The sequence below is a fragment of the Arachis ipaensis genome, chromosome B6 (genome assembly GCF_059453495.1).
Source record: "Arachis ipaensis isolate K30076 ecotype BB chromosome B6, ASM5945349v1, whole genome shotgun sequence".
NCBI lineage: Eukaryota > Viridiplantae > Streptophyta > Magnoliopsida > Fabales > Fabaceae > Arachis > Arachis ipaensis.
In genome coordinates, this window is record NC_142441.1 from 15,202,746 (window position 1) to 15,212,522 (window position 9,777).

General features: G+C 45.2%; 1 protein-coding gene across 1 annotated transcript; it reads left to right on the forward strand.

Moving 5' to 3' along the window:
• Nucleotides 1-503: 503 nt before the first annotated feature.
• LOC148554697 (uncharacterized) lies at nt 504-1,376 on the forward strand. Its single transcript, XM_088489938.1, has one exon. The coding sequence runs from the start codon at nt 504-506 to the stop codon at nt 1,374-1,376; it is 873 nt and encodes a 290-aa protein (XP_088346064.1).
• The last annotated feature ends 8,401 nt before the right edge of the window (nt 1,377-9,777 follow it).

Consider the following 9,777-nt stretch of genomic DNA (forward strand, 5'->3'; position numbering starts at 1 on the left):
TGGTGTGCCGGTATCTCGACCTTCCGGCTTCCGTTCCTGTTTTTCTTTTTCTTTTCTTATGCACTCTTCCGACTAAGGAGGGGAAGTATAAGAAGGGGTATATGTCCTTCCGGGCTCAGCCTCATCGCCGTATTTTTGGCTTATTTGAGGATTCTTTTCATGGCTTTAAATGGGAGTATTTTAAGGTGCGTCCCGTCCAGGGGCACCATCCATTCTGGCTGTCACCGGAGGGTGTTCGTCGGTTTCCGACATACTGGAATTTCCAGGCCGGTCCGTCGATTTTAACTAAGTTCACCTACAATGGCTTGTCCCAGGAGGATAAGGACGTTGCCAACATTTTGTGGCATTTATTTGGTGAGCGTCCGTTGAATCCTCGGGACGTTATGGGGGATCCCGAGGCTTGTCGGGCGTATATCGGTGTGTGCTTTGCCTTCTTTTTCCGATTTCGTATGTTATATTCTTGCTTTTTGTAATCTTTTTATTTTTTATTTCTTTCAGTTGAGATGGCTGGTGGGCTGACTTCTCTGGCTAGGTTGAAGGCGGCGATGGGTCGGGAGGAGGGATCCTCGTCTCCTTCGACCCCTGTCTCCAATCCTGCCGTGGAATCTCAACCGGTTTCCCAGGAGGTGATTTCTTCGGCTGCTCGGGCAGAGGTTCCAGTTTCCCCTGGCCATGTGAACTCTCCTGAGGTTGTGGTAGTGTCGGCTGCTGAGGCTTCTCGGAAGAGAAAGAGGCCCGAGGACCCGAGCAGCGAGACTTTTGAGGAGGGTTTGGTGCCGAGTGTGATGGATCGTCGTTTTGACGCTCCGGGGTTTATTGATCAGCATTTGATGCCTGGTACGGAGCCTTATTTTGATGGCTGTGATGTCTCGTTCCAGGCCAAGTCGGTGTACCGTGCTCTCCTTCGCTCTGCTGTTGTTGTTCGGAAGGCTGAGCCTGTGATGGCTCAGGTTGGTTTGTTGGATAAGAAGCTTCGCCAATCTCAGGCCGAGGTGGCTAAGTTGAAAGAGGAGCTTGATGCTGCCGAGATTGCGAGGGGGAAGGCGGTGAAGTCTTCTGAGGAAGCTGGGGCGGAGATTCTCCGTCTTTCCGAGGTTGAGACTTCACTTCTTTCTCAGCTGGGCGAGGAGCGGCGTAAGGCTTCTGATGCGGGTTCCCGGGCTGCCGTACTTCTTGGTGAGATGGAGGCTCTGACTGCCGAGGTTGCTACTTTGAAGAGGGAGAAAACTGATCTGTTGGCCGATGCTAAGGATGCCATTGCTGCTACTGAGGAGACGATGAAGGCGCAGGCCTTGGTGCTTGCTCCGGGAGTGGACGTGTCCGTGATGGGCGCATTCAAGACCGTTCGTGATGGCCGGATAGTCGACCTCGAGTAGCTTTATCTTTGTAATCTTTTGTTCTCCCGCTTTTTTAGACTTTGTTTTTTGGATATATTTGGTTTGGCCGTGGGCCGTGTAACCGTGACTCCGTAACTTTGGTTTTTCGTTTTTAACAATTTTTCGAGCCGTTCGGGCTCTTTTCGTAAAAAGCTAATTCCGTTTAATTAGTCTTTTTCCCGTGTTTGGGATGAACGGACCGTCGTGTGGTCGGGTTTATATGGATATCCGCGGGTTGGGCCTGGAGGGTGATCGGTCCTCCAGTCGTGGCCGTGTTTTTGTTCCGTATTTGGGACATTGTGTGAGTAAAAATAAAGAATTTAGGGATAGCTTTGTAATGCGATTTTATTGATGGGTGGGCCTCGTTAAAACCCTCCGTTGTTGGCGGGAAAGAGTACCCGAGTTTGATACATAGGCGTAGTTTGTGAAATGTAAATGTAATTTTTGCAAATAAGTGAAACGAACGCGTAAAAGGAAATGGGGGAGGGGGAAATGGAGACCTGAGTTGGTTTTAGGAGTAGTATCGCCGTAAGTTGGCGGCGTTCCACGTTCTCGGGACTTCGTTACCGTTAAGCCGTTCGAGCTTGTAGGCTCCTTTCCCGATTGCAGCTTTGATTCTATATGGCCCCTCCCAGTTGGGGGCGAGTTTTCCTTCTCCCGGGGTTGGGGGACCAATGTCGTTTCGCCGTAGGACGAGGTCGTCGGTTGTGAACTCTCGCCGAATGACTCCGTGGTTGTATCTTAGGCTGATTCTTTGTTTTAGGGCTAGCTCTCTGAGGTGGGCTATGCTTCTTATTTCGCCAGTGAGGTCTCGCTCTGCTTCTTCGTCGTTGCCTCCGATTGTTCTTCGCGGGCTTGGGTCACCGATTTCGACTGGGATGATAGCTTCCGTGCCGTAGGTTAATCGGAAGGGGGTTTCCCCGGTAGCTGTCTGTGGGGTCGTGCGGTACGACCATAAGACCGATCCGAGTTCGTCTGCCCATAGTCCTTTGGCTTCGTCGAGTCGTTTTTTGAGGCCTTTGACTATTATCTTGTTTGCTGATTCCACTTGTCCGTTTGTTTGGGGGTGTTCTACCGAGCTAAAGCGGTGGGATATGCGTAGCCCGTTTAGGAATTCCTTGAATTTGGTGTCGGCGAACTGGGTTCCGTTGTCCGAGATGATGATCTCGGGGATCCCGAATCGGGTGATGATTTGTCGCCAAAGGAATTTTCGACATTGGGTCGCCGTGATAGAGGCTAGTGGCTCGGCCTCGATCCATTTGGTGAAATAGTCTATGGCGACGATGAGATATCGGAGTTGGCCTGGTGCCGTGGGAAAAGGTCCGACAAGGTCGATCCCCCAGGTGCCGAATGGCCGTTCTGCCGATATGATGCTGAGCTGATGTGGGGCGGCTTGGTGGATGTTAGCGTGTCGTTGACATTTATCGCAGTTTTTCACTAGTTGCATGGAGTCCCGGATGATCGTGGGCCAGAAGTAGCCGGCGCGGATGACTTTTTGGGCAAGGGTTTTACCTCCGACGTGGTGGCCGCAACAGCCTTCATGGATTTCGCGTAGTATGTATTCCATGCTCCCGGTCTCGACGCATTTGAGCAGGGGTTGCGAGAATCCGCGTTTGTATAGTTGTCCTGCGACGACCGTATAACCGGCGGCCTCCCTTTTTATTCGTTTTCCCTCTTTAGGGTCTTCGGGCAGTTCCCTGTTGAGGAGGTATTGTAGGATGGGATGGGTCCACGACTTGTAGTGGGAGTGTGTTAGGTGGGCATCGGCTGTTAGGGATACGGACGGCGTTTTGACGACTTCCTGAATTAGCGATTTGTTGCCGTGTCCTGGTTTGGTGCTAGCAAGTTTGGAGAGGAGGTCGGCTCTGGCGTTTCTTTCCCTTGGGACGTGCTGTATGATTATCTGGTCGAATTCTTCTTTTAGTTTGTTGACCTTGGCGAGGTATTGTTGTAGTAGGGGATCTCGCGTTTGGTAGTCTCCGTTGATTTGGGAACTGACTACTTGCGAATCCGTGTTGATCTCCAGAATTTTTGCCCCGACTTCGCTGGCTAGGGTTAGGCCTGCCAGGAGGGCCTCGTATTCTGCTTGGTTGTTTGAGACCGGGAAGTCGTATCTGACTGACTGTTCGATCACGACACCGTTTTGGCTTTCTAGAATGACTCCGGCGCCTCCGGAAGTGACATTCGAGGAGCCGTCGACGTGTAGTTTCCATGCTTCGGGAGGGGTGTTTCCCGGGGTCATTTCTGCGATGAAGTCGGCCATGGCCTGCGCTTTGATTGCGTATCGGGGTTCGAACTTGATGTCGAATTGGGATAGTTCGACGGACCATGCTAGCATTCTACCCGCTAGGTCGGGCTTCTGTAGTACCTGTTTGACTGCTTGGTCGGTTCGAACCGTTACGGGGTGGGCTTGAAAATATTGCCGCAGGCGTCGGGACGCCGTGAGGAGGGCAAAGGCTAGTTTTTCTAGGCGCGAGTAGCGGGTTTCTGCGTTTTGCAGGACTTTGCTTGTGAAGTATATAGGTTTTTGCTCCTTTTTCTTGTTTTCTCGGATGAGTGCTGCCGCGAGCGTTTCTTCCGTTATGGAGAGGTATAAGTATAGGGTTTCCCCTGTTTGGGGTTTGGCGAGGATTAGTGGTTCCGCCAGGGTTTTCTTGAAGTGTTGGAATGCCACTTCGCACTCTTCTTTCCATACGAAGGGGGCTCCTTTCTTCATTAGTTTGAAGAAGGGGATTGCCTTTTGGGCTGATGCTCCGAGAAAGCGAGATAGGGCTGTCAGTCGGCCGGTGAGCTTCTGAACGTCGCGTAGGTTTTTTGGGCTCGTCATTTCGAGAACAGCGCGACATTTCTCCGGGTTGGCTTCAACTCCGCGTTGTGTGATCATGAAGCCGAGGAACTTTCCTGCTTCCATTCCGAAGGCGCACTTTGTTGGGTTGAGTCGCATTTGGTATCTCCTTAGGGTGTCCGTTACGGCCTTGAGGTCGCTGATGAGTTGTTCGTCGGAGTCGGTTTTGGCGAGCATGTCGTCTATGTAGACTTCTAGTTTGGTTCCGGATAGGTTCTGGAATATTTTGTTGACGAGCCGTTGATATGTTGCTCCGGCGTTTTTCAAACCGAAGGGCATGACTGTGTAGCAGTACGTGCCGTCGGGGGTAATGAACGCCGTTTTTTCTTCGTCGGGACGGTGCATGGGTATCTGATTGTAGCCGGAGTACGCGTCCATAAAGCTGAGGTATCGATGTCCGGATGCGGAGTCCACTAGTCCGTCGATGTTTGGTAGGGGGAAGGCGTCTTTGGGGCAGGCTTTGTTGAGGTCCGTATAGTCGACGCACATCCGCCATTTTCCGTTGGATTTCTTTACAAGTACGACGTTCGCTAACCAGGTTGAGTAGGGAAGTTCTCGGATGAAGTTTGCTTTGAGCAAGGCTTGTACTTGTCTTTTGACTTCGGCCGCTCGGTCTGCTGACATTTTTCTTCTTCTTTGTGCTACGGGTTTGGCTTTGGGGTTCACCGCTAGTCGGTGGGACATGAAGTCGGGATCTATCCCCGGCATGTCGGCTGGAGTGAAAGCGAACAGGTCTCTGTTTTGTTTTAAAAATTGGGAAAGGTCTTCTTTCAGGTCGTAGGGGAGGTTCCTGTTGATGAAGGTGTATTCGTCCTTGGTCTGTCCTATTTGTAGTTTCTCCATGTCGCCTTCTGGTTCAGGTCTAGGTTGGCCATCTTGTCGGGCATCTAGGTCGGCCAGGAATATCCCGGCTGCGTCGCGGGATTTTTTCCGTAAAGCCAGGCTGGTGTTGTCGCATTCTGCCGCGATCTCCCGATCTCCGTGGATGGTCCCGATGGAGTCGTCCTCCGCTACGAACTTCATAAGGAGGTATTTGGTAAAGATGACGGCCGAAAAGTCGTTGATCGTCTTTCTTCCGAGGATGACGTTGTAGGCAGTGGAGTCTTTTAGGACCACGAATTCGGCTATGAGCGTCCTCCTCTTGTTACCGGTTCCTATGGTGAGGGGGAGTGTGATGGAGCCTTCCGGTTTGAGGAAGTTGTCTCCGAGTCCCGTGACGCCGTTGCGGTGCGTTTGGAGATTTTCGTCGCGGAGCCCAAGCTTGTCGAAGGCCCCTCGAAAGAGGATGTTGGAATCTGCGCCGGTGTCTACTAGTATTCTTCGGACTAGCCCGGTTCCGATCTTCGCCGAGATCACGAAGGGTGCGTCTTCGGCTGCGGTGCCGTGCTGGCAGTCCTCGGGTAGGAAGGTTATTGCTTTGTCGGACATGGGAGTTGGGGCTTGGTTTGTGACGGCCATTACCTGGAGGTCCTTTTTTATCTTGGATTTTGACTTGCATGGTGCATCTTTTCCCGTGATGACGTTTACTATGATGGTCGGGTCTTCTTCTGGACTTTCTCTTGGGGGTCGCTTTTGGGTTCTCGGGTTACGTCCTTCTCTCTCCGGCGACCTGTCTCTCTCCGCGCGTCTCGGTTCTCTGATGATTTTGGTAAATTCTGGGAGTTTGCCGTCTCGTATGGCCTGTTCAAGGGCGTCTTTAAGGTCGAAACAATCCTGCGTTTTGTGACCGTAGCCTCGGTGGTATTCGCAGTAAAGGGTTTTGTTGCCTCCTGTCCTTTCCTTGAGTTGGCGGGCTTTTGGAATGATGCCTCGGTCCGCTATTTGGTGGTATATCTCGGTAATTGGTGCGGTTAGGGGTGTGTAATTGGAGAATTTACCTATTCTCGGTGTCCGGTTGGTCGGTCTCGGGTGGTCTCGTTGATTCTCTTTGGGTGTTGCGTTATGGTGAGAGGCCGAATTGCCGCGTTGATTGTTGCCGTGCTGCCGCTTGTTGGCCGCGACGACTTGGCTGACCTCTTCGTCGTTGATGTAGTCTTTGGCGACGTTCTGGATCTCATGCATGGTCCATACTGGTCTGGTGGTGAGGTGTTTGCGAAAATCTTCGTTCATCAGTCCATTGGTCAGGCAAAGGCTTGCGACGGAATCCGTGAGTCCGTCGATCGTTAGGCATTCGTCGTTGAAGCGGTCGAGGTATTTTCTTGTGGATTCTTCTTGTTTTTGTGTGACCCCTAGTAAGCTGATGGGGTGTTTGGCTTTGGTGATCCTGGTAGTGAACTGGGCCATGAACTTTCGTGTAATATCGTGGAAGCTGGCTATGGATCCGTTCGGGAGGGCGTTGAACCATTTGATCGCTGGCCCGGCGAGGGTTACCGGGAAGGCTCTGCATCGGACCGCGTCGGCCGCTCCTTCTAGGTTCATTCTGGCCTCAAAAGCCGTTAGATGTTCTTGGGGATCTTTAGTTCCATCGTATTTCATGTCGGTAGGTTTGTCGAAGCCTTTGGGGAGTTTTGCCCTTAGGATTCTTTCCGTGAAGGGTGTAGCTCCCATTATTGTATGGTCGTTTCTCGTGCGTTTGGTGTTTCGGTCTCTCCGATCTTCGTCCGAGTGATGTTGATAACTCAGATCTTGAGAAGCGCTGCGGTTATGCTTCTTATTATATCGCCGTTCTGGCGATTTTTCGTGCCTGTGATCGCGTGATGAGCTGCGACCGTCTCTTCTGTCGTGTCGTCGGGTTGGCGACCTACCGCGATGAGATCTTGATCTGGAGGTTGCATGGCTTCCGTGCTCGTCGTTGTGTTTTCCTTTATTGGTTATCTTGCCTTCGAGTTCCTGAACTCGGAGGCAGAGATCTTGGATGATCTGTGCTGCTTTGTCGCTGGCTTTCTCGGGGTGTCGTCGGTCCGTGATGTCGCGATCGTTCGTGTTTTGGATAGCGCTTGCTATTCTCGCTTGGTTCGGGACTTCACGGTGTTCGGGGGTCGGATTGATCGGTTGAGAATCATCCTGGCTTGAGGGGTTTTCTACTAGGGCGTCCCCCATTGGGCCCAGCTTATGCAGGTTCCCCACAGACGGCGCCAATGTACGAAATATCTCTGGTACTGTTTGAAGGGTGGATCGAGAACCCGCGGACAGTGCTGGAGCCGGGTCGCTTGACTGGAGCAATGGGGGGGGTACCTGCAAAGACACTCCGACGCTCAAGTCAGAATGGATCTAAGAGGTAGAAAGTGTGTGGAATGAATCCTTACCTGGAGGGGCCTGAGCCCTCTATTTATAGGTGGTGGAGGATATCTTATCTTATCTTATTTGGTTAAGATAAGGAGGGTGTTTGAATTCGAAAGTCGGTTAGGAGTCTGAGAATGCCGTTTTCGGGCCTTCTAGAAGTGAGGAACGGGTCGGACCCGGGGAACCGGTGTCGGGTTCGGTCTTGGATCCGGGACGTTGGGCCGGATCCGTAACAATTACTATTTCAGTTGAATTGGCTATGGTTTAGAATTAAATTATATTTTATAGTTTAGATAGTTAGAGTAAGTTTGAAATATTTGATAATAATTTAAAATTATTTTATTTCAATTTATTTTATTATACTATAGTTTTATAGGGCAAAACATAGTAGAATACAAAGATACTCTTTATCTATAGTAGATTTTTTCATTATTTTCGTGTGTTATTGACCAATGACATGTAATATCAAATTTTTTAATGCTGTTAGATTTTCGAGTTCAAATGACATATACATATGGGTTCAATAGAATTAAACATGATAGATTTTTCTTCATTATATACTATTTTACAACTATAATAAATGGATAACAATAAAATTCTAGACATTATATAAAATGAGCAGAAGATCGAGGTGAAAAAAAAAATGAGTTATTAATACTGATTTTAGTTTCCAATCGATTTTGCTGAAATTTTATTTGGAGTAGTTGTTTGAAGTTCGTCAAAGAAAACGGCAAACTTCATATATTACATGAAATTTACTAATGGAAATAACGAACTTGTTAAAAAAAATTTCCAAAAATTAAAGTTAAAAAATTTTTATTTTAGAAATAAAGTTTTTTATTTTATAACCAAAAAAAAAATCCTACTATGTTAATTTGAGGGTTGTAAATTCAAAACTTTGTAGCTTTGCGTTCACTAATTAATTTATATCTATGTCAATATTAATTAACTTATTCACAATCTAATTATTTACAGTCACTCTTTATAAATGGACTTTATATAAATGAACCGAAGATGGACACATACGCTATAAAATATAATAGAATTATTTAATGATTTTGTTAGGTAGATAATAACTTTTTTAAACAATACGAATAATAGACTCTACAATTGACCTAATAAAATAAAAAAACATTCCACTCACAAATTATTTCATAAACTTTAATATTAAGATAACCATCTAGCCATTGTTAACTGTACATAAGTAAATTGAATAAAAAAATAGGGAGTCACTCAGAACGTCTAAAACGTCTTTTTTTAAATATGTTTTTTAATAATTAAAATTTAATACATATAATCGATTAAATCGTGTTATTTTTATCAAAATTAAGTTAGATAAATTAATTTGACCGAAAAATGGTGAATCAAATTTTGAACTGATCTAAATTAATATTATTTTTTATAGAAAATAACTACAATATTCCTATTATAGAAAATGACTAAAATACTCTTATTATATATATTAATTTTGAGAATCCTAAATTTTAGTCATTTTATTCTCTGCCGTCATAAGATTATAATTTAGAGTTTTTAATATATATATATATATATATATATATATATATATATATATATATATATATATATATAATAGAGATATTTTAGTTATTTTTTATAATAGAGATATTGTAGTTATTTTTTATTAAAAAATATTAATTTAGATTGGTTTAAAATTTAATTTATTAATTTTTCGACTAAATTGATTTGTCCGATCTAATTTTAATAAAAATAATATAGTTTAATCGATTATATATGTTAAATTTTAATTATTAAAAAATACCTTTAAAAAAATATTTTTAACATCTTTTTATTTGAGTGGCTCCCAAAAAAATAACCATCTAATTAAGAATAATCAATATAATCATTTGTATAACTATTAAATTGAACATCTGATATATCTATTATTCACATTGTTTAATATTTTTGTTATTCGTATATTTTTTCTTATTTAATTTATGTAAACTTTGTTATTGTAATATTTACAATGTGTTAAACTAACTCGTCAATACTCCAAACAGTTAGGTAGTGTTTGGTGGAGAGATAGATACGGAAAGACTGAGACTGAAAGATAGAGACTAAGAGACAGAGATTGAAATAAATTTTAATATTCTGTTTGGTGTAAAATGAGAGACAGAAATTAAAACAAGAATAAAACTCTAATTTAATTTTCACAAAGAGTAAAATTGAAATTAATTAATTAAAATGAAGGTATTTTAGGTATAAAATGTTATTAAAGTTTCAGTCTCCATCTCTAAAAATTTTAGTTCTCTGTGTCCTTATTTTTTTGAGATACTGAAATACTGAAATTTTAGAGACAGAAACAGAAATTTTAAT